Consider the following 26,207-nt stretch of genomic DNA (forward strand, 5'->3'; position numbering starts at 1 on the left):
AATGGGAGGAGACATTAGATATTAGAAAAAACTTTTTGAGTGATCAATGAGTGGAACAGGCTGCCACGAGAAGTGGTGAGTTCTCCTTCAATGAAAGTCTTCAAACAGAGGCTGGACAGACATCTGACGGATGATTTAGTGAATCCTGCTTTGAGCAGGGGGTTGGACCAGATGGCCCAGGAGGTCCCTTCCAACTCTATGATTCTAGTTCCGATATAACACCTGCCCCAACCCCGCCCCCACCTCCTCTCCCTCCCACAGATAACTACTGATATAGAGTCTGAGGAAGAGCAAGGGGAGATAGGGGCCTCGGACCTGGACTCCTCGGACAAGGAAAAGGGTCGTCCATATTTCCTATCTGAGGACATTGGGAAGTTACTAAAGATTGTAAGGTCCACAATGGGACTTGAGACACCAAAAGAGCCAAAATCAATTCAAGATGCTATGTTTAGCAACCTTGAGGGGAAAAAACGAAGGGTTTTTCCTTTCCATGATAGCCTGTTAAATTTAATCAAGTGAGAATGGAAGAAACCCAACAAAAAAATTTCCATACCGCAGGCGCTCAAACGTAAATACCCGTTTGATGAGGAGGTATGCGATAAATGGGAAAAAGCTCCCAGACTAGATGCCGCCATTGCTAGTACATCCAGAGGAATAGCATTGCCATTTTAGGACATGGGCGCCTTAAAAGATCCCCTTGACAAGAAAGCAGACTCTTTTCTAAAGTCTGCTTGGGAAGCATCGGCTTGGTCGTTTAAACCGGGGGTGGCCACCACTTGTACAGCACGTGCTATGGTCAAGTGGTTAGACAAATTAAGTGACCAAATTAAGAATAAATGCCCAAGGGAGACACTGCTGGAGGCAATACCTTCCCTACAGAAGGCAGCGGAATTCCTGGCGGACGCCGCAGTAGATTCCGTCCGTGGTAGCGCCCGTTCATGCGCCCTTTCAAATTCAGGCCGCAGAGCACTTTGGTTAAAAAACTGGTCGGCAGACTTCCAGTCAAAAGTTAAACTCTGTGCCGTCCCTTGTGAGGGTCAATACTTGTTTGGGAAGCATTGGACGAAATTTTAGAAAAGGCGTCAGATAAGAAAAAACGGTTTCCACCCCCCTTCCCTAGGCGCCGGTGGACTGAAGCTCGCTCGTCCTTTGGTGGAGCAGGGAATAGAGGGAGCCGAGGGCGGCCAGACGATAGAACCACGCGGGGCAGACCCTGGAGGGGAAAAGAGAAAGGATTCCTCTTTAGTAAAACCACCCCGAGACCCGATAGCCTTGACGCCAGGGCGGTCGGGGGCAGGCTTCGGTTCTTTGTCCATCAGTGGGTAGCATTGCCCACCTCAAAGTGGGTAACCGACCTGTTAGCCGGAGGCCTACGACTAAGTTTTCTAAGCCTTCCACCCCAAAGACTAAAAGTGACCCGGGTAGCCAAAAATAATCAGGGTAAGCTAGAAAAGGAGATCCAGCTCCTCATTCAAAAAGAGGTACTAATAAAAGTCCCGTCTCATCAAGAAGGGAAAGGGTATTACAGCACTCTGTTCCTCACGCCAAAACCAGATGGGTCACTAAGAACAATATTCAATCTCAAAGCCCTGAACCAATACATCAGAACAGAGAAATTCAAAATGGAGACCTTGGGATCAGCAGTGAAGCTACTTCGACCCAGGTTGCTACATGGCAGTAATAGATCTTACCGATACCTATTACCATGTCCCAATATGGGGAGAACACCAACAATATCTAAGACTGGTGATAGAGATTGCTCAAGTCCCCACTCATCTACAGTACCAGTGCCTACCATTCGGGGTATCAGTAGCCCCTCGTATATTTACAAAAATCATCGGGGAAGTAGCGTCCTTTATAAGAAGGGAGAATATCCTGCTAGTACCCTATCTAGACGATTTCCTGGTCATAGCAAACGACAAGCAAAATTGCGAAAATGCAGTTACAAAGGTCCTGGAAATATTAACAAGGTTAGGCTGGATGATCAATCTGAGAAAATCCAAATTAACTCCAGTACAGTCACAAGAATTCCTTGGAATTCAATTGGACTTATTAAAACAGCAGTGCATTCTTCCAGAAAGAAAAATTGGGGCTATCCAACAAAAAATACAACGGATACAGTCCGGTCGAGCCATATCAGTAAGAGAGGCAATGTTGCTCCTGGGCACGTTAACAGCAACAATCCCAGCAGTCCAGTGGGCACAAGCCCATACGAGAGCTACAGTGGCAGATCCTATCCGAGCAGGAGAAGGGTCCTTCCAATTTAAACCGGGAGATCATTCCCCTCAAGAGCAGGAGTCGCTAAAATGGTGGCTGAGCACCGAAAATTTAACCAGATCAGTGCCCTGGACTACTCAAAACTCGGTGGTATTGACCACGGACTCAAGTCCGAGTGGTTGGGGGGCACACATAGAGAAACGAACCCTACAGGGCCAGTGGGAACCCGGAATGAGGGATGCATCCTCAAATCTAAAAGAACTGGCGGCTGTAAGACGAGCCCTTCCCCTGGTAAAGCGAGAAGTACAAGGGAGACATGTCACCATATTATCTGACAACAACACGGTCATAGCATACATAAACAGACAAGGGGGTACAAGGTCGGCAACCCTTATGGCAGAGGCCAGGGAATTATTCACATGGGCGGAAAACAATCTGTCCTTATCGGGTACACATTTAAAGGGGGCAGACAATTATCTGGCCGATTATTTAAGCCGTCATGTACTACACCAGGGAGAATGGTCCCTAAGTCAAAAAATATTTGGGGAAATCTGCGCTGCCTGGGGCACACCAGAAGTAGACCTGTTTGCCACCAGGGAAAATCGGAAAGTGGACAGGTTCTACTCCCTAAATCCAAGAGAGCAACCAGAGGGGGTGGATTCACTACTACACCGGTGGAAATTTCGTCTCGCCTATGCGTTCCCCCCGTTTCCATTGATTCCAATAGTCTTGAAAAAGATCCGACAAGAGAAAGCTTGAATAATCTTGATTGCACCCTTCTGGCCTAAAAGTGCATGGTTCACATGGCTCTGACGCATGTCTGTCTCGGACCCATGGATCCTCCCAGATACCCCGAATCTGCTATACCAGGGCCCAGTAGAACACCCCAGGGTTCACAGGCTGCACCTCACTGCGTGGAACTTGAGAGGGGACTCCTAGCAAAAGGGTTCTCAGTCCCGTTAGTAACCACCCTGCTCGCTAGCAGAAAGGAGGTAACCACGCAAATACCAAAAAATTGGGGAAAAATTCTTGCAGTTCACGGGCCGACAATTGACTGGGACAGCCTAGGAAATACCAATAAAAGAGATCCTAGAGTTCCTCCAGAAAGGACTGGAAAAAGGACTATCCACAAGCACCTTGAAAGTGCAGGTATCGGCCCTGGGTGCATTGTTTGATCAAAAACTGGCTGATCACCCATGGGTCTATAGATTCATTCGGGCCTCCTTTACATCCAGGCCCACAAAATTAACATCTAAGGTAGCTCCCTGGGATCTAAATTTAGTATTAAGGGCACTGACAGCGTCTCCATTTGAACCTATTGCTTCCATCTCGATTAAGGCGCTGACCGGTAAGTAATTATCATTTTTCCCAACTCCGGTCCTCAAGGCCCACCAACAGGTCATGTTTTCAGGATTTCCTTAGTATTGCACAGGTGGTAATTGCATCACCTGGACAGGCAAGAATTCAAACAGCTGTGCAATACTGAGGAAATCCTGAAGACATGACCTGCTCATGAGGACTGTAGTTGGGAAACACTGGGTTAGATGCTCTGCAGGACAGGTGGATAATATAAAGTTATAGGAGAGATGCTCTGCTTGACAGGGGGATAGTATACAGGTATGGGTACAGCCACACTAGCTCCATTTTCAGGGGTGGCTGCGGGCTGCTATTCTTTAGTGTGTGGAGCCCTAAAACAATGGGTCCCCACCCTGCTGACAATACCAGCCCTCAGCTGCCTAGTTTTACCTTGGCTGGCAATTAAAAATAGGGCCGTGCCCACGCATTTTTTTTGCCAGGAAAGGTAAAATTTAGGCAGCTGAGGGTGGCAGCTCTCAGCTGTCTGTTTTCATTGGGCTAGACTTCAAATTGTTGTGAAGCCCCACGCGTTTTTTTTTAAATTTTTTTTTTTTTTTAACACCCTATGACGGCAGATTGGTTGCCATACACTAATGTGTATGGCAACCAAGCACAAACACCGTCCAGATCGAGGAAATGCAGTCTGACTGTAACAGCCAATCACAGAGGCTCTCACAGAGCCAATGCAGTGAATATGCATGAGTTAATGGGCGGGAGACTGCTAAGCCTGATCTACCTATTCTAGCATCTATTTGTCTGTCTATTCTATTCAACGATCTATCTGTCTTCTCTTTTCAAACTTTATACAGCATGGGAAAGATCATGTTAAAAATGCACTGCACAGGGACACCACTCAGATGTCACACTGATGTTAGCTGAGAAAAAATGCAAAATCGCATCCCACTCGCATGACCATATGGAAAGCACTTGCGTGACTGTCATGCATCAAAATCGCTCTGATAACGCATACCCTAGTGTGCCTCTACCCTATAAGTGAGATGCTGGGCCGGGCAGGAGAATAGTCTAGAGTTATAGGTGAGATGCTCTGTAGCACATTTGCGTCTACTTTTTGAGGGCAGGAGTCATGATAATGTTCTGTTGGTTCTTGAACTATGTTGCCATCTTTTGTTTTGAGAATTGAACGGCACTTTGAAGAGCGATGCAGTCGGCATCTCCAAGTAACCACTGCGTTGATAGTACGAAATGCAAAATATTCAAACCCCAAGTAAATCATACAGTAACTTTGCTGTTCCTCTGGCTTCTTGAAAACCCCATTGTTTGTTAGATGAACTCAAAATACACTTTTATTTAAAAGAAATGAACAAATATTGGGGATAGATCTATTAAAGTACATGTTTTAGCTAACCAAAACACAATTGGCTGGCACAGCAGGAAAGTCATTGTTCACTGGGGTTGTACCAAAAGGAATGACAGGATTGCCAATTGGAAACAATGGGGGTGGGGAAGCGCTGGAAGGCCCATTTGAAATGTCAACAAGGAAAGCCCGGTGACTTCCATGGGCTCCATTGAAATACAATACAGCACAACACAGGCAGCAAAGAAAATGCAGAATGGATTTCAACAAAGGTCTCTGGGCCCAGCTTACTTCTCCAGGTTTGGTTCACTCATACCTAGTCCCAGAGTACAGATTCTGTTCTTACGAGTTGTCATTCCACTGTGCTAAAAATAATTCCACTCTCAGTCTGGTGTGTATGAGCCTAGAGACCCTTAATCAAATCCATTCTGCATTTTCATTCATCCTATGCCTGCCTACACCTGCAGTATATGTGTATGATACATAACTACGTAGGATCTGTCACTCTTACTCTTGGTAGTCATAAGTGGACAGGGAAGGAAGTGCAGGCGCCAGATTCACTGCCACTGAAATTAATGGGAGAGTGGCGCTGCTCTGGCACTTCTGGGTCCTCTGTTGGTCAGTGACATCACTATGGAGACACACCAGTCAGTGGGTGCTCTTGTCGGCTGGCCTTGGCTGTCTTTCGAGAGCCCGGAAGAACCAGGGCTCATCCACTGAACGCCCGCACTCGATACCCACGGGTAGAACACCACTCAGACAACAGGGTGAGGGGAACACACATTGGTAACAATATTGGTTAGCCAGCAGAAAAAAACAGGTGTAATGACTGTGGCCACAGGAATCAAGGCCACGACAAGGCACAGGGGTACAGATGCCTGCTTTGCTGGATCTGCGTCCTCACTGAAGACGCAGATCCAGATGACATGCATCGTGTTGCAGAGATCCATCGGGTCCCTGCACTGCGATACATGCTGCATCGCGACACATGCAGTGGCTGTGAGCTGACATCGAAGGTGCAGCCACAGGTAGCAGCGCACACTCCGATGTCAGCTGCCGGGCTGTGCAGTGGAAACAAAAGACGCTGGGCGACGTGGGAACAGAGGAAAGGTGAGTAGAATGTTGTTTTTAATTATGCATTAGGGGCACAACGGGGACACATACACTAGGATTGGGGACCATGTAAACCAGGATGGGGACATATATACCAGGAAGGGGGCATATATACCAGAATGGAGACCATGTGCACCATACATACCAGGATGGGGACCATCTATACTAGCATTGGGATATATATACCAGGATGTGGACATATTCACCAGGATGATGAGCCTATGTATCAGGATGGGGAACATTGCTACATAATGAAGGAGGAGGGGGCAATTCATAAGTCTTTATAGAATTTAGAACGCTACAAGGGCCTATACATCTGACCGTGTGTGTGGGGGCAGGTCCAAATTTCGCACTGGGGCCCATCTGACTCCAGTTACACCACTGCAAAAACATCATACATTCTCAGCAAGAACAGAAGGTGGTAAAAGTGACAGAATCTCACCTTTCTACTGTGCCTTCTGGGCTTCCAGGAACATCTATCTCTGCCAGCAGCACCCTGCTTTTGGTGGGCTCCCACTAAGATGATAATGTATTAGATGTGACCTGCAGTCCCATGTAACTCCACAGATAATACAGTGATATTTTTGCGAGTACTGATAGCAGTGATGGCTCCTCTGGATCACACTGCGCCTGGTTCTGCATGTGCTGCTGTTTTGGGCTGGTGGGAGGAGTAAGGTAGAATCAGTGAGAGATGAGAGTAGACTTTCCGCGGCAATTCCGCAGCATGTGCACATAGCCTTAGTTGCCCTGGCTGTGTGTTTCGTGTCATTGTCATGCTGGAAGACACAGCTACGGTCCAACTTTAATGCTCTTACTGAGGTAAGGAGGTTGACCAAAATCTTGCGATACATGCCACTTCAATACAGTGCAGTTGTCCTGTTCCCTTTGTAGAAAAGCACCCCCAAAATATGTTTCCCCATCACGGTTGGGACGGTGATCTTGGGGTTGTACTCATCCTTCTTCCTCCAAACATGACAAGTGCAGTTGATGCCAATAAGTTCTATTTTGGTCTCACATGACCTTCTCCCATGTCTCCTCTAGATCATCCAATTGGTCATTGGCGAACATTAAACTGTCCTGGACTTGTGCTGACGTGAGCAGGGTAACCTTGCGTACCCTGCAGGATTCTAATCCATGACGGGGTAGTGTGTTACCAATGGTAATGTTTGAGATTGGTCCCAGCTCTCTTCAAGTCGTTGACCAGGTCCTTCCGTGGGCTAGGCTGATTCCTGACCTTTCTCAGAATAAACCTTACTCCATGAGACAAGAACATGCATGGAGCCTCAGACTGAGTAATATTGACAGTCCTCTTTTGTTTCTTCCATTTTCTAATAATTATGCCAACAGTTGTTGCCTTCTCACCAAGCTGCTTGCCTATTGTCCTGTAGCTCATCCCAGTCTTGTTCAAGTCTACAATTTTGACCCTGGTGTTCTTACACAGCTTTTTGGTCTTGGCCATGGTGGAGAGGTTACAATGTGATTCAATGTGTGGACAGGTGTCTTTTAATCAGGTAAGTTCAAACAGGTGCAATTAATACAGGCAATGAGTGCAGAGAAGGAGGGCTTAAAGAAAAACTAACAGGTCTGTGAGAGCCAGAATTCTTGCTGGGTGGAAGGTAATCAACTACTTATTTCATACAATAAAATGCAATATAATTATTTAAAAATCATACAATGTGATTTTCTGCTTTTTATTTTTAGATTCTGTCTCTCAAGCTTGAAGTGTACCTACGATAAAAATTACAGACCTCTCCATTCATTGTAGGTGGGAAAATTTGCAAAATCTGCAGTGTATCAAATACTTATTTTCCACACTGTATATGTTCTTTTTGTGGTGACAAAAAATCCAAAGTCTGTAAAAAAAAAAAAAAAAAATTGTGCGCTGAGCTGACTTTTTTATCGGTACAATTTTGGGGTAGCTGCAATCTTTCAACCACCTGTTATTGCACGTTATTGTAATGTTGTGGCGACCAAAAAAAGTAATTATGGCATTTTGATTTTTTTTTAATTACCCCAATTAATTTTTTTATATTTGAAAGATCGGTCACTTGTGAAAGCAGCGATACCAAATATGTGGATTTTTGTTTTATTTTGAATAAATCAGGAAAGAGAGGATTCCAGCGAGATAGTGTGAGGAAGATAAAAATCCACGTTTATTGATTAATTTTAAAATTGTGGTATTGTTCACCACATCCAGCAGCTCATATGATAAACCTATGCATTTCAGCTGTTGCCAGCTTTATTCATGCGCCGAGCCCTATATGTCTTAGGTCGTTAAAGGCAGGGCGATAAATAAAAGAAAGGAGTGGAGGTATAGGGAAAACAAGGTGCACTTACTGGGAGTTTGTCAGCACATAATGCATCATGGCGTGGCCAGTCAGTTCAGTACACCTTCCTTCCCACCTCGCCAGAAATTAACTAGGTGGCATAATTTTTCAGGAAATTGATGAACGGGCATAGCCAAGCCCCTTCCCACCTATGCTCTTCCAATAGAGGTGTTGTGAGTCTGGACTAGTGTGAAAATGCAAAAGTCGCAATATTTTTCAATTTCAGATTTGCAAAAAAAGTTGCAACTTATTCTGACAAACTCCTTCATGAATTGGCCTGTTAGGGATTACCTGCCTAAAATATTTTATTCTGAGAGCATTTCTAGGGCCATCTGCCTAAGGCCGGAGACACCCTAGCGTTTTAAAAATCGGGTCTGATTTTGTTCCAAAAAAGTCGGACGAATGTCATGCAAGTAGCATGCTATTTTATTATATACACACACACAGATAGAAATGTGAGATATATAATCAGTGCTTTGCGTTTGTAGTTTATTGTACATATATTGTAATAATACATTATTTTCTAAAATAAAATGATGTAGGGTCCCCCGAAATTTTATTAACCAGCAGAGGGAAAGCAGACAGCTGGCGGCTGATGATTATAGCCACGGAGAGGGGATATACATCTCTGGCAAAAATTAAGACACTACTGCAAAATTTTCAGTTTGTCTGATTTTGCTCTTTATAGATATATTTTTGAGTAAAATGTAAATTGTTCTTTTATTCTATAAACTACTGACATGTCTTCGAATTTCCAAGCGCTAAATTTTGGATTTATTTTCGGAGAATGAGAAATGGTCAAAATAACAAAAAAAATGTAGTGCTTGCAGACCTCAAATAATGCTAAGGAAACAAGTTCATAATCATTTAGAAACAACAATGCTAATATTTTAACTCAGGAAAAGTTCAGAAATCAATATTTTGTGGAATAACCATGATTTTTAATCACAGCTTTCATGTGTCTTGGCATGCTTTCTACCAGTCTTTCACACGGCTTTTCGGTGACCTTATGCCACTCCTGTTACAAAAATTTAAGCAGTTCTTTGTTTGATGGCTTGTGACTAGCCATCTTCCTCTTGATTACATTCCAGAGGTTTTCAATGGGGTTCAGATCTGGAGACTGGGCTGGCCATGGCAGGAATTTGATGTGGTGGTCCTTCATCCACACATTGATTGACCTAGCTGTGTGGCATGACATATTGTCCTGCTGGGAAAACCAGTCATCAAAGTTAGGGAACATTGCCTGAGCAGAAGGAATCAACTGTTTTTCCAGGATAACCTTGTATGCGGCTTGATTCATACGTCCTTCGCAAACATTAACCTGCCCAATTGCAGCCTTGCTGAAGCATCCCCAGATCATCACCAATCCTCCACTAAATTTCACAGTGGGTGCAAGACACTGTGGCTTGTACGCCTCCCCAGGTCTCCGTCTAACCATTAGACGACCAAGTGTTGGGCAAAGCTGAAAATTAGACTCATCAAAGAAGATTACCTTACTCCAGTCCTCTATGGTCTAATCCTTATGGTCTTTGGCAAACTTCAGCCTGGCTCTCCTATGCTTCTCATTGATGAAAGGCTTTTTTCTAGCTTTACATGACTTTAATGACTTTAGCCCTGCCTCTTTACCTCAATGACATCAGCGCGAGCACCATGAGAACTTTCTCATGGCGCTCACGCTGACCTCAATGAGGTGAACGGAGTTCATTGGACATTAACCTCATTGTTCCCATCACTGCAAGACACTGAGCTGCGCAAGTACGTATAAATCATTGTCTCTGCTCGATTATCTTCTCGTCGGTTTTTAAAAAAAAACTTTTAGAGAACATGGGCATCGGAGGATTATCTTCACGTAGGGGACGGGTGAGGGATATGGCTGTTTATTATTTTATTTTTTACAAGGGACATGGGCTTCAGAGGATTTGTTAGCGTGGCTGGTCTGGAGCTGGATTCTCCAAGAGTGGACCCTCTGGGCCGTGGCACCGAGGGGCCCCGGGCGAGCTGCCAGGTGGAACCGACACCAATACAGGGACCGTTAGGAGCAGGCCCAGGGGTTCGAGTACCACGGTAGCCGGTACCGAGAGGGGCGGCTCAGGATGGACTGGAGTAGGAGTGTGGGACTGAAGTGTAGATGGCAGAACAGAGCTGGAACACAGGAGACAGGAGTGGAGTAAGACTGTAGACTGGAACGTAGAGGGACTGAAGTGTAGATGACAGGACAGAGCTGGAACACAGGAGACAGGAATGGAGCAAGACAGTAGACTTGAACGTGGAGGGATGGCTGGAGCAGGAACACAGGAGACAGGATTAGAGGACGGCAGGACTGGAGCAGGATGGAACAGGAACACCGGAGGCAGGACTGGAGCAGGATGGAACAGGAACACTGGAGGCAGGACTGGAGTAGGACGGCAGGACTGGAGCAGGATGGGACACTGATAGGACTGCGAGGCTGCTGCAGGGAGAACGCGAGAACAGGATTGTGAGACTGCAGAGCACACAAAGCGGGCCCAGTGTGCTAGGAAACACACCAGGCGCCTCCCTCAGGGGGAAGCGGCCTGATATGCCCCTGTCTTGTCTGCCATTGCTCAGGGCACAGCCGGAGCACAAGAGGCAGAAGGGAGGCGCGGCCACGGCCTATGGCGCATGCGCATTGCATGCAAAGATGCCGTCGGACACGCGCCTGTCAGAGGTGACGCTGTGGCTGTCGGGCGGCGAGGGGCTGCGGCGTGGGAGCGATGGCCGGGTGAGTATGTCGGAACGGCGTGACAGGATTGGACATAGAGGGGAGTATAATTTTGACAATTTTTTTTTAAATTTCAAAATAAAGCAGCAGTGTCTTTTATGTCAAATAAAGGACTTTATTCAGGTTGTTTTTTTTATTTGCAATATGATTATGGGGTTAGTAATGGGGGTGTCTTATAGACGCCTCTTCATTACTAACCCCTGGGCTTGATGTCAGCTGCCAATATAAAGCTGACATCAACCCCCAAACATCAGGACCAGTGGGAAGAGTGAGGGTAAGTGTCACAATTGGATGTGCCTTTTGTGAGGTGGCTGGTAGCTGATGTTTTTAGTCAGAGCGGATTTTTTCCCTCTCATCCATGGTCCATTGTCGTCCATCCTGTGCACATGATTAAATGGAATAGCAAGATGGCTGATGCTTCCCTTCCTTCTTTCTGTCCCTCCCCTAAGGACAGGTTAGGCACTGGTTTTGGAAGAAAGCAGACATGTTTGTTTTATTCTACAACACCTAAGTCTAGTTATTGTGGCCAAAATAGGGATTCTAAAATGAGTCAGTGCTCCTGTAGTTAGTTTGTTGCACTCATTTACTATGGGAAGGATTTAGTAACTGCAAACACCCACAGCATAAATGTGTAAAACCATTAAAGCGGTTGTCCAGTGATGTTATGTTATCACCTATTCTTATGACAGGTAATGATGTAGAGGGGAGGACCGAGCTGCTAAGGCTGGTGAAGCGTCGGGTCCGGAACTGCTGGGGCCAAACCTCCTGTTCCTGGGGGGAACGAGATTGCAGCCAGAGCAAGCCAGTAACCAGGGTGAAGGGGGTGTGGCCAGTCAGTGTGAGGTAAAATGGGTTGCGCGGCAACTGAAGCGTTCTATAGTTGATCCCTGCTCTGCAGCATTTGTATTATTGCATCCCTGTACCTGATTATTAAAATAACTTCTGAATTGGTGCGGGTTTCACTTCTGGGACAGACACAGATTAGCAGTACAGGGCTCTTTTATCCCCTAGAACGGAGTGGCAGTGCGCATGCTCGATCGCCACCCCATCTCTATGGGGCTGCCGGATAAAGCCACACATGGAATGAACGGAGTGGAAGGCATATGTGACTAGATGTAACATTAATGGCACAGCAGTTCAAAAATTAGCGAAATTCATTAAGGCTAGTTTCACACTAGCGTATGGCAGCGCTGCGGAGGGATGCGGCCTTCCTCCGTGAAGCTCCGCCCACTGCCACGCCTCCTCCGTCGGCATGCAGCCTGCGTACCCCATCTTTAGCATTGGATACGCAGGACATGTTCCATGTGTCGTTTTGATGATGCGGCAACCTGGGACAAACGCAACGTGTTGGATTGGGTTGCGGTCGCCGCACCGTCAAAACGAAGCATGCGGAGGCATCCGCATACATCGGCATGGTCTGCGTACCCAGTGCTAAAGATATGGTATGCAGGCCGCATGCCGACGGAGCGTCACGGAGGAAGTCCGCATCCCTCCGCACCTCCTCCATACGCTAGTGTGAAACTAGCCTAAGAGGCACGTCTCAATGAATTTGGCACATCTTCCTCAAGTAGACTCCTAATCCAGATTGGAATGCACAGCGCTAGTATTGCTGAAGCGGGTCCCATGTCTTTTGTAACAGCAAGGTTTTCAGCACATAAGGCCATTAGTTCACCATGGACTGGCCACAACACTACATGTTCCTGTGCAGTTACTTCCACCACAAGATGGATAATACAGTTATTCCTTATATCTATCGGAGAATCCACTTTAACAGGTTCCATTTTGTAGGTATCAAGTGGTCATATTGGAACATTTCTATAAAAGACAACAAGAGCAAGCAGGTTATAGAAAGTATTTATTTGTTGTGATGTATACAGGAGTTTTGTAGTAACTGAAAATAGAAGAATCTGACGTCATTAAGTAGAATAACACATGCTTATATGTTGTAAATATAGAAAGATTTGCTGTATGACTATGTACAGATTGTAACCATTGTAGTTAAGTGGGGGTCTATACTAAACTCTTTAAAAATAAAATGTGAAAAAGTGTTTGTGTCCTCATGACAACACTTCCAGTCACTGTGTCTGGCAGCTCAGTGTTCAGCTTTAATCAGACAACCATATTCTCCTAGTATGTAAAAAAGAGAGGACCGATTTTCATCCGTGATCTGGATCAGACTTTCATCAGTATTTGGTCAGTATGTCAGTTGTTACCGTCAGTCCTTTTCTTGGAGCAAAAGACAAAATGTAAAAAGAGGCAGATCTTGGATTGCACATGGATGTCACTCGTGTGCGGTCTATGATTTTCTCTGACCCAAAGACATGTATAAGTGACCCACGTCATCAAACGTCAATTTTTTACATATACACAGTCCTCAAAATAACACGGACGGGTAAACTGCTCCATACACTATAATGGGTACATGTTCTATCTGTGAAAAACTAATATATAACGCATGCATGAAAAACTGATGTCTGAATGAGGCTTTAGCCTTTTTATTTGGCATTCGAGAAAATCGCTTACGGTAAAAACAGACACACTGAGCAAACACTGATGAAAACCTCTCAGTTTTTTTCCCTGTACGAGGTGAAACTGTTGTAAGATACAGCGGTAGAATCCATTTTTTTCTAGTACAAATAAAATAATCTGCCTGGGTCTAATGTGGCCAAGCTCTCTCCATTGCCTGGGGCCACACAGCGTTGTCATGGAAACACAAACTCTTACACGGACTCCTGTAACATTAATATCTAATGACTAGATTATTCCTGAGTTATTTACCTTTTTTCACATTTTAAAACATGCTAAAAGGACTTTTTTTTCCCCATAAACCTTCTTTATGGTAGCATCGCTCCAGAATTTTTTTTATTTCACTGATATAGTGGTGCTACTAATGTAAGGTCCCTGCCCCTAGTCTTATACTTACCACCCTCTGGTCCCGCGCTGCCATCTTGTGACTGATCAGAAGTCAGAGGGATCTGTCACAAGCTTCGTTTTCGCTCTCATAGACTTACATTGAAAAGAAAAGTGACCAGCTGGAGACCGAAGAAAGTGGCGCTGTTAAAAAAAATGAAGTATGAGACTACGTGCAGAGACCTTACATTAGTTGTACCACTCCAGCGCTGGAATGGTGCTTTAAGGGGAGAATACACAGTGGATTTGCGTGACGAAACATCTGATGCATATTACAGTACCAGCATTAGAATTGAGATTTTAGGAAATTGATAGACATCATGGATTTAAAATGGCAACATGTTAATTCACCCTGCAAATTGCACGTTCAGCAACGCAAGAGCAAAATGTGTGGTGAATCAGCGCCTTATAATCAACAATCTGCAGCGGAAAGCTCCCATGGAAATGGATCATTAAAGGATTATTCGCATTTTAGCCATTCATGAAGGTGTGGCTCCAAAAATAGCCGAGAACGGTTGTGCTACACTCTTTCGGTGACCACCACAGTTATGAGTCCCTCTCCATTGGCAAGTGCCTGGATAAAGATAGTCCTAGCTCAGGCCATGATGGGAGAACCCTATGAGAACCTGTCACCCCCAGAAACGCTATTCAACTTCAGATATAGGGGTAATCTGCAGATAAATAGCGTTTATATAAGGTGTATCAAACTTACTCGAGCAGTGGCTACAGGGAGAAAATTCTGTTTTATTCTCCCTGCAGCCACTCGATTCTAGTCATCAGGGTGGTGGAGGAAGCTGTAACAGTCACTGCAGCTGTAATCACTCCCCAACACATTGTACTGACAGCCTGCTCTGCAGAACGTGGCAGAGTAAACTGTCAATTAAAGGTCAGGGGAGGGATAACAGCACATATACTGTGAGTGGTGGCTGTAACTGCTGCTTGCATCACCCCGATGGCTGAAAGCGAGCGAGCAACTCTACAGTAAAGCCTAGTAGACTGGATTTATACACTGCAGATTACCATTATATCTAAAGTTAAATAGCATTTCTGGAGGTTACAGGTTTCCCTTTAAAGGGGTTGTCTAGAATTAGAAAAGACACCACTCTTACTCATGGGTGGTGTCTGGTGCTGCAGTTCAGGCCAATTAAGGAAACTCATTTTTCTAATCCTAGATTATCATATTAAAATGAAGAATTTCTGATTGTTTGGAAATGTATTATTCATTTAAAGAGCAGTTGTAGCACTTTAGGCAGCTAATATAGTGTACCAGTAACTGTTAGAGGTAAAGAATTTACATTAAGACCATATTATCGTAGTAAATCAAATAAATGGAGGCAGTCTAAAAATGAGCGTTAAAGACAACAGAGGTACGGGTACGTAAATGGCTCCTGCGTCCCGACTTAATAAAGACAGAAGGAAATCTTTTTGTACCTTTTCATTTTCAGCAGCAGTGTAGAAATCTATACGAAAAAAAAAAATACATTCTTGCACTTTCTTGGCACTAACACTTTAAGTAAATACTGTCACAAAGTGGATGAAACATTGTGTGGACTGGCATTACGTACCCTGAATTCATAAGATACATGGACAGGTAAAACAAAGTCATCAGCGTACACAGCGCTATGTTACAAAAAACATTCAGATACAGTGGTCGCGGATAAAGGAAATAAATAGGAAAATAAAGTCTTCAATGCGGTTTTGTAACAGGTGCAAAATGCCAGAAACCTATATAGACACCAAAAATCATCTTCTCAATGATGTCACCATTTCTCGTAAACAAAAATCACTTTCGTTTAGATCATATAGTTTTTCTTCAGGACCTCTAGATATTGCTGCGTTGCTCTTGAAACTGGGTCTTGCTCTGCAGTCAGGTTTCTAAGAGATCCGGCTATGGAGCCAACAGGGGAAATTCTGGTAGATCCACCTTCCAGCTCGGCATTACCTGAAAATAACATGGGATAAACAGATTATACTATGTGGACTAGAGCTGGAACACGTCAATACTTGTCGTGCACATATGTTCCAGGCAAAAGCAATAATATGTTAGTGATATTACAGGGATGGACAGCTATGGTTATGGAGGCGCAGAACGTACTGCAGCTATTTTTATGGCCCGCTCCTAATTAGTCAGAAACATTGGCTGCCCAACATGCACACGTGAAAACTTCATTCAGATATCATTTATTGCATATAAAGAAAAAAAAAAGTCTTTTTCTTACATCAGTATGTTGGATACAATTTTTGTAGATTTTGTCCATATGTCCGTTTTTCTCATATGCAAAAAAAAAAACCCAAACAAAAAAACAAACCAAGCTTCTACTACTCATTAAACGGTTAAAAACGGACTGTACTTATATGACACACGCCATGTAAATTTTTTCACAAACCTATTCACTTGTCTGAGCGATTTTTATCTGCAAATTGGATTAAAAAGAGACATACCGCAGTTTTTTTTTTTTTTTTTTGCGGACAATCTGTCTACAAAAAAAAAACAAAACCTCAAAAAAACTTAATGTAAACAAGTTCTTATACTATAACGTGTAGATATTTTTCCTGCGATCAGCACAGATAGCGGACGTGAAACACAGATGTCTGAATGAGGCCCAAGTCTGATGTCCCTGGGTACCACGTACCTTGTTCTAGTTCTTTAGCAATATTCTTTTCAAGCTCCTGCTGCACCTGAAACATAATTTTGACATACTTTAATTGTAATTAAAAGTCTCCTTAGACACTGGAAATGAGGTGTATACAGCAAAGAATGTTCCCTATCCTGCCCATCTTTAAGTTATCCATGGCCTAGAAATGCTTACATCCTTATTAGACGTGTTCTGTGTCTCTATAGCTGTGTGCCATCAGCAAGTTATATACTTCTGCCTCATTTTATTTTTTTTAGAATGTGCAGAATAGATAAAAAATGACCCCTTTGTTGAATTATTCATAATTAGAGCTGCAGTAAATATTACATATAATACTAAATAATACTATATATTATATAATACCTATTAAGCATGGTGGAGGCGGCAACAATTTAAAGGTCTATGGGGGAGACCCAACTGTCTGCATTAGTCTGGGGTTACGCAGTGACAATGTAACATGTGCCACTATCAAAGTAGACGCTGCTATATCCCACCATTACGTAAGTGAACATGGTTGCATTGCGCCCAGCATGATACCATAGTTCGGATTTTTGTGCGACATTCAGGACACAGTAATTTGACACTTTCACTGGCAATAGTGTGATATAGCAGAGGCACATCTCTCCACATTAAAATAAACAAGCAAATATCTTGATGATTTGCACTTTGCCAAATATTGCTAATCCAGGGCCACATATGGATTCTTATTGCTTCAAATAAGAGCTGTACCACAGTGGGTAATGTATCACTGTTATCAGCTCGCAAGCGCACCACAGAGGGTAATGTACAGTGGGAAAAAAAGTATTTAGTCAGCCACCAATTGTGCAAGTTCTCCCACTAAAAAAGATGAGAGAGGCCTGTAATTGACATCATAGGTAGACCACAACTATGAGAGTCAAAATGAGAAAACAAATCCATAAAATCACCTTGTCTGATTTGGTAAGATTTATTTTGCAAATTATGGTGGAAAATAAGTATTTGGTCACCTAAAAACATGCAAGATTTCTGGCTCTCACAGACCTGTAACTTCTTCTTTAAGAGGCTCCTCTGTCCTCCACTCATTACCTGTAGAAATGGCACCTATTTGAACTTGTTATCAGTATGAAAGACACCTATCCACAAGCTCAAACAGTCACACTCCAAATGCCACTATGGTGAGGACCAAAGAGCTGTCGAAGGACACCAGAAACAAAATTGTAGCCCTGGACCAGGTTGGGAAGACTGAATCTGCAATAGGCAAGTAGCTTGGTGTGAGGAAATAAACTGTGGGAGCAATAAAAAGAAAATGGAAGACATACAAGACCACTGATAATCTCTCTCGATCTGGGCCTCCACGCAAGATCTCACCCAATGGGGTCAAAATGATCACAAGAATGGTGAGCAAAAATCCCAGAATCACATGGGGGGGACCAAGTGAATGACCTGCATAGAGCTGGGATGACCGTAACAAAGGCTACCATCAGTAACAAACTACGCCGCCAGGGACTCAGATCCTGCAGTGCCAGACGTGTCCCCCTGCTTAAGCCAGTGCATGTCCGGGCCCGTCTGAAGTTTGCTAGAGAGCATTTGGATTATCCAGAAGAGTATTGGGAGAATGTCATATGGTCTGATGAAACCAAAGTAGAACTGTTTGGTAGAAACAAAACTCATCATGTTTGGAGGAGACAGAATGCTGAGTTGCATCCAAAGAACACCATACATATGTGAAGCATGGGGGTGGCAACATCATGCTTTGGGGCGGTTTCTCTTCAAAGGGACCTGTACAACTGATCTGAGTACAAGAAAGAATGAAAGGGGCCATGTATCGTGAGATTTTGAGTGCAAACCTCCTTCCATCAGCAAGGAAATTGAAGATGAAAAGTTTATGGGTCTTTCAGCAGGATAATGATCCCAAGCACACCACCAGGGCAACGAAGGAGTGGCTTCATAAGAAGCATATGAAGGTCCTGGAGTGGCCTAGCTAGTCTTCAGATCTAAACCTCATAGAAAACCTTTGGAGAAATTTGAAAGTCTGTGTTGCCCAGCGACAGGCCCAAAACATCACTGCTCTAGAAGAGATCTGCATGGAGGAAAGGGCCAACATACCATCAACAGTGTGTGCCAACCTTGTGAAGACTTACAGAAAATGTTTGACCTCTGTCATTGCCAACAAAGGATATATAACAAAATATTGAGATGAACTTTTGTTAATGACCAAATACTTATTTTCCACCATAATTTGTAAAATAAATCTTGCCAAATCACACAAGGTGATTTTCTGGATTTATTTTCTCATTTTGACTCTCATAGTTGTGATCTACCTATGATGTAAATTATAGGCCTCGCTCATCTTTTTAAGTGGGAGAAACTGCACAATTGGTGGCTAACTAAATACTTTTTTTCCCCACTGGGGCGGTCCCGGTCCAAGGGGTGTGGCAGGTCTTGGTCCGGCGTCTCCCATCTTCATGCGATGCCATCCTCCTGCTTGCTTCATGTCGTTCCTGCGCAGGCGTACTTCTCTGTCTTGCTGAGGGCAGAGCAAATTACTGCTGTACGCAGGTGCCAGGAGAGGTCAAAGTGCCATGATGCTTGCACACTGCAGTACTTTGCTCTGCCCTCAACAGGGTAGAGAAGTACGCCTGTGCAGGAGCGCGATGCTGAGGAGCCTGTGTGGATGATGCAAGGACATGTGATCCACACAAAGCAAGGAGGGCGGCATCACATGAAGATGGGAGGCGCCGGACATAGACCAGCAACACCTCTGACTGGATCGCCCTGCAGGTGAGTATAATAAAAGTTATATATTAGTTCTTCAAGGTCGGGTTGGGGGCATACAGTATATATACACAGCATTGTAGAATGCTGTATATCAGCCCTGAAAGGTGGTGGCCATAACTTATATCGGCCAAAACTGGTGCAGGTTCCCTTTAACAACACATATATTGGGTATTGACAGTAATTAAAACAGACCCAAGCGAAATCTCTGCAATTCTCTAGACACCAATCCATGGGGCCCACAATTTATCAAACTTAGAGAAATCTCCCCTTTATGGGTAAATGCCTCTTTCCAGGTCAGCAGCCAATTAATTTTATTTATAAGTTCTGGGATCGTGGGCGTCTGATCTGATACGCAACTCTGGGCTATTAAATTCCTAGCCATATAATGCATACGTAACATTGCTATCTTCATGTTCATCAGTGTTCAAATCTTATACATATCCCAATATACATACAACAGGTGATAGATGAATCTATCAGATTATTAATTAACGAACATCAAATTTATTAACATTATAGGGAACTTGTCATATCGCTATTTACCTATAGATATGCGGTTAATTTGCAGATTAATAGTGCTACAATGCTGTCTGACTGATTTACTGAAAGCGCGGCTACCTGGGGAAAATGAACTATATTTCTCCCAGGAGCTGCCATCTTTCAGTCTGAGGTGTGCCCGGAGCACACACAGTCACCGCTAACAGCACCGCTCATTATTCGGTTAGTGTTGGCTGCATGCTACTTTGGTTGCCAGCTCACTCCACAAATGCACTTCAGAGCAAGTCGTCAATCAATGCTTTGAGGCGAGCTTACACTGTTGTGAGCTATAGTTGTAGCCTTGCCAGGCACACCTCTATGACTAAAAGCTGGCAGATCCCGTGAAGAATAAACTGCATTTCTCTCCCAGTAGCCGTGCTTACAGTAAGGTGGCCAGGCAACACCATTACACAATTAACCTGCAGATTAACCGTATTGCCCTGATAAACAAGACCGACTCTCATACAAGTCATGAGGGGAAGGTGTTGCGTGTGAGGTGCCTGATTCCTTAAGAGGTACATGCCTCTTAATGAATCAGGGGAGGCAGAAAGTGGTGTTGCACATGACACAAATCTTACACCTGTCAGTGATCTGTGGTGTAATGTACGCCATCACTTGTCATGAATTTGACAAATGAGGGTTGTCACTCCAAGTCATGCCCCTATCCTGCTGTGAAAAATGGTGTGAAAAGACACAACGTCCCAAAGCTTTTACACTTTATGGAAAAAGGCATAGAAGCTTTTAATGAATCTGGGCATATATTTGTAGGTTAATATGACGTAGCATTTTGGGACATGACATGTTCTCTTTATAGGGAGCCTGTCAGCTACAGTAGTAATCTGCAGGTGAATACAGTTTTAAACATGTTCAGGAGTTTAATTGAAGTGTCAAGTTGGAAGAAACGTGGATATTCCCTGTGCTGCTGTAGCAATGACGATTCAGACATATAGATGGTAAAGGATGGTATTTTATTCCCTATTCTTAACGCGTTTCAAAGTCAGTACGACTTCATCCTCAGGAGATGCATAACTTAAAGACTTATGCATCTCCTGAAGAGGAAGTCGTACTGACTTCGAAACGCGTTGAGAATAGGGAATAAAATACCATCCTTTACCATCTATATGTCTGGATCATCATTGCTACAGCAGCTCGGGGAATATCCACGTTTCTTCCAACTTGACACTTCAAATCTGTCAGTGAATTGACCTGTGGATCTGCGGCAGCTGTCGACTCTGATGAGTCTTATACGCTCTAATAGTGTGGAATAATAGGTGAGTGCAAACCAAGTGTTTTTTTTTTTTTTTCAAATTTACCACCAGATAAGACCCTATTGGCGCTTTTTGTCTCCCATAGTGTTTCTGAGTTTCAGGAGTTTAACTGGAAATTCAGCTGCAGGGAGAAAATGAAGTTATATCCTGGGGTGCACTGCGGCTGTGACCAGTCAGTGTAGTAATCATTCCTCCTGATCCGTGATTGACAGCCTGCTCTGTACACACACTGCTGAGATGGGGGCATGATTACAGCATGCGAACGCTGAACGCTAACTGCAGCACAGCTCCGATTACTAGAAATAAGCAGCTGCAGGGAGAATATCACTTACTTTTCTCCCTGCAGTCACTCTTACAATTACAATGCCATGTGTATTAACCATTTACATGTACTGTAGATTACCACTACAGCTAGGTAGGTAAACTCTTATATATTTTCTTTTACTTAGTTCCTGTCATCACCATTTTTTATTTATTTTCATGACATTCACACACTTTCCATGTTATTATTTTAGAAATGAGCTTCTCTTTACATACTTGCTCTTTATGTGTAACACTAAGGCACAATATTGTACATTTTAGCAGGTATTATGTGCATACAAGTCTATAGAGATATGTATAATTTTCATCTATCTACATGTAGAAATTATAATTACTACAACTAACCTTAGTAAAATAGGACTCCACTTGATTTGCAGCCAAACTATTCCCGACTGTATTAAGTAAACCTCCAGTAAGTCCCAAACTCCTATTAAATGGCAGACTGCTGCTGAGGCGTGCAAGGTGACCGGTGTCTACTACAGGACTGGCACCCATGCTTCCGTTCAAAAAAGTACTTGCAATTAATGACTTGCTTCTTTGCCTCTCATTAACAAGTTTGCTGTTGGCTTCAGCGAGTTTTTCATTAGCTCTGTGAAAATAAAAGGCGGATATTAATGTTTGATGTGAAAAGTTCATACTTCTACTACTTTGATATCTTTTACCTTTCTAGTTTTGATGCTAGTGATTTTCTCGACTTTTGTTCTTCTGCATGTAAGTCCTTAAACCTGTTTAACTCCTGCTTAGTGGAGTCTTGCTCGCTCATGTTGTCTAGTTGAGCATGCTTGAGCCTGTGGAGCTCAGATTCTAAGTCTTGAATCCTATGCTCCATCTGACCCCTGACAGAAGCATCATTTTCAGCTCTCATTTGTTCTAGCTTGTCTTGTGAAGCTGCATGTGCCTGTAAATGAAGAAACAATAATTAGAAACTACTTTAAAAGAGCTGAAAGTTACCGGTGGTGAACATCTCGGAGACCCTAATTTGCCATTGACATGACACATAAGTGGCACTTCGAATACAGATGTTTATGCCCAGTTAGGACAGCGAGTACCACTGATAGATTTAATTAGAACAGAATTTTCTTAAAGACCATGGACATCTTCAACACTGAAAAAAAATAGTTTTAGGTTAGTGGTTTCCTTTAGTTAATAAAATTTAACTAATAAAAGTTTTAGTCTGCAATGTTCATTTTGTTAATCATTTAGACCCCTTGATATGGCAGCCTTTTCAATTTGCAGCCTGATCCAGGTCTCAATTTTTTTTTTCTTGTGGGAGTGTCCCTCTTTGCAATACAGGCTGGATATGAGCTTTGTGTTAATTGTGCTGCTAGCTATAGTTGCTTTCATGTATAAGCACAGCTCTAACACTGTACTTTAAAGGGAATCTGTCATTACATTTAACCTATCTAAACTACAACCCCTGGCAAAAATTATGGAATCACCAGCCTTGGAGGATGTTCAGTCAGTTTAATTTTGTAGAAAAAAAGCAGATCACAGACATGGCACAAAACTAAAGTCATTTCAAATAGCAATTTCCTGGCTTTAAGAAACACTAAAAGAAATCAAGAACAAATAATGCGGTAGTCAGTAATTGTTACTTTTTTAAACTACCGTAAGTATAGGGAAAAAATTATGGAATCACTCAATTCTGAGGAAAAAATTATGGAATCATGAAAAACAAACCAACAAAAAAACACTCCAACACATCACTAGTATTTTGTTGCACCACCTGTGGCTTTTATAACAGCTTGCAGTCTCAGTCTGGCATGGACTTAATGAGTGTCAAACAGTACTCTTCATCAATCTGGCTCCAACTTTCTCTGATTGCTGTTGTCAGATCAGCCTTGCAGGTTGGAGCCTTGTCATGGACCATTTTCTTCAACTTCCACCAAAGATTTTCAATTGGATTGAGATCCGGACTATTTGCAGGCCATGATATTGACCTTATGTGTCTTTTTTCAAGGAATGTTTTCACAGTTTTTGCTCTATGGCAGGATGCATTATCATCTTGAAAAATGATTTCATCAACCCCCAAACATTCTTTCAATTGATGGGATAAGAAAAGTGTCCAAAATATCAACATAAACTTGTGCATTTATTGAAGATGTAATGACAGCCATCTCCCCAGTGTCTTTACCTGACATGCAGCCCCATATCATCAATGACTGTGGAAATTTGCATGTTCTCTTCAGGCAGTCATCTTTTTAAATCTCATTGGAATGGCACGAAACAAGTTCCAGCATCATCACCTTGCCCAGTGCAGATTCGCGATTCATCACTGAATAGGACTTTCATCCAGTCATCCACAGTCCATGCTTTTCCTTAACCCATTGTAACCTTTGTTTAGGTGTTAATGATGGCTTTCGTTTAGCTTTTCTGTATGTAAATCTCATTTCCTTTAGGCGGTTTCTTACAGTTCAGTCACAGATGTTGACTCCAGTTTCCTCCCATTCGTTTCTCATTTGTTTTGTTGTGCATTTCCTGCTTTGGAGACATATTGCTTTAAGTTTCCGGTCTTGATGTTTTGATGTCTTCCTTGGTCTACCAGTATGTTTGCCTTTAACAACCTTCCCACGATTGTATTTGGTCTAGATTTTAGACACAGCTGACTGTGAACAACCAACATCTTTTGCAACATTGCGTGATGATTTACCCTCTTTTAAGAGTTTGATAATCCTCTCCTTTGTTTCAATTGACATCTCTCATGTTGGAGCCATAATTCATGTCAGTCCACTTGGTGCAACAGCTCTCCAAGGTGTGCTCACTCCTTTTTAGATGCAGACTAATGAGCAGATCTAATTTGATGCAGGTGTTAGTTTTGGGAATGGAAATTTACAGGATGATTCCATAATTGTTTCCTCAGAATTGAGTGATTCCATAATTTTTTCCCTATGCTTGTTTAAAAAAGTAACCATTACTGACTACCACATTATTTGTTCTTGATTTGTTTTAGTGTTTCTTAAAGCCAGAAAGCTGCCATTTGAAATTACTTTAGTTTTGTGCCATGTCTGTGATCTACTTTTTTTCTACAAAATTAAACAACTGAATGAGCATTTTCCAAGGCCAGTGATTCCATAATTTTTGCCAGGGGTTGTATTAGTATAGGAAACAAATCCTACATGTATTCCTTATATAAGATGCCCTGTTGTTGAGAAATCATCTTTTATCAGTTTATAAGTTATTATCCCCCTCTAATCCTCCTTAGTCAGGCCTCATCTGGAATACTGTGACCAGTTTTGGGCACCACATTTTAAAAAAAGACATTGAAAAACCAGAGCAAGTTCAGAGAAGGCCAGGATGGTGAGCGGACTGCAAAGTATGTTCTACAAGGAACGGTTAAAGGATCTGGGAATGTTTAGCTTGCAAAAAAGAATGCTGAGAGGAGACTTAATAGCGGTCTACAAATATCTGAAGGGATGTCACAGTGGGAGGGATCATCATTATTCTCATTTGCACATGGAAACACAACAAACAATGGAACGAAACTTAAAGGGAGAGGATACAGATTGGCCATCAGAAAAAGCTTTTTGACTGAGGGTGATCAATGAGTGGAACAGGCTGCCATGAGAAGTGACCAGTTCTCCTTTAATGGAAGTCTTCAAACAGAAGCTGGACAGACATCTGTCTGGGATGGTTTAGTTAATCCTGCATTGAGCAGGGGGGTGGGTACGATGACAGCTTAGGAGGGTTGATTCTACTGAGAGATTTCCTTTACTCTCGATATACCTTCCCCCTCTAGTTCTTGTCCTGTTTTCTGCGCTATGCTCTTTGAGACACTCTATGCTCTGCAGATCAGTATATAACTGCCTCCACCAATTTTCAGCTATCAGTAAGGCTATGTTCACATGTTGTATTTGGTCAGTACTTCACATCAGTATCTGTAAGTCAAAGCCAGGAGTAGGAGTGTTTTTATTATACTTTTCCTCCGATTGTTTCACTCCTGGTTTTTACTTCTGATGTAAAATACTGACCAAATACTGAACGTGTGAGAGTGGCCTAATACTAGGAAAAGGGATGAGGGAGCAGAAAGCAGCCAGAAGTAGATGCAGAAGCCTTTGAAGGATTTGTAACATTTCTGCTAAGAAGACAGTCAAGAAAAAGACCAGCTCTCGCTTCATCCATAAAAAAGGCTTTTATTCCAATAAATATAAAATCAGGAACAGTTCACACAGCACTACTCCATGAGGCATAGAAGGAAACCATAAAAAGATAAGTCAACGCCTTTCTGGCCTTTTGTGGTCCTTAATCACTTCCTAAATGTTCACTAGAGATCACACAACTATATGCAATCCCAGTCTGGCTGACTGATTAGATTGCACGTGTGTATGGATAAAAAAAAAAATGAAAAAAGACACTCAAATGAATATACAGATATAACATACAACAATGTATATACAAAAAACCACATGAGAAAACAAACTCAAACAAAGGTGATCACACAATTAATAATGCAAAATTAAATCAGGACCTTCTGACCCCAATAGATCAAATCCGTCTAATGTGTCCAGGCACCGTTTGCCGATACATGCAGGTGATTTATCAAACATTTCTTTCTGTGCCATTGAAAGCTATAACAAGCAGATCTTGGGGGGACAGGACATAAATATCCCCTTCTAGTAATACATGGCACAAAACCACTTGACAATGACACACAGAGACCTATAGTGCACACAACCAGGCTGTGAGTTTTAACATTTTAACCCGTTAGTGACA

The 26,207-nt window shown here is 43.0% G+C and overlaps 1 protein-coding gene across 7 annotated transcripts in view; it reads right to left on the minus strand.

Moving 5' to 3' along the window:
* Nucleotides 1-12,906: 12,906 nt before the first annotated feature.
* ANKRD26 (ankyrin repeat domain containing 26) overlaps nt 12,907-26,207 on the minus strand; it is a 202,187-nt gene continuing 188,886 nt past the window's right edge. For all 7 annotated transcript variants that reach the window (XM_073573361.1, XM_073573365.1, XM_073573364.1 and 4 more), the window contains 4 exons: nt 22,160-22,395; nt 21,843-22,086; nt 16,612-16,657; nt 12,907-15,920 (listed from right to left, as the gene is read on the minus strand). In XM_073573361.1, the coding sequence (XP_073429462.1) occupies nt 15,772-15,920; nt 16,612-16,657; nt 21,843-22,086; nt 22,160-22,395 (675 nt within the window). In that variant the 3' untranslated portion in view covers nt 12,907-15,771. The remainder of the gene's footprint in view (nt 15,921-16,611; nt 16,658-21,842; nt 22,087-22,159; nt 22,396-26,207) is intronic.

This window comes from Dendrobates tinctorius, unplaced genomic scaffold (genome assembly GCF_039654945.1).
Source record: "Dendrobates tinctorius isolate UK_male_01 unplaced genomic scaffold, ASM3965494v1 ptg000035l, whole genome shotgun sequence".
Lineage (NCBI taxonomy): Eukaryota > Metazoa > Chordata > Amphibia > Anura > Dendrobatidae > Dendrobates > Dendrobates tinctorius.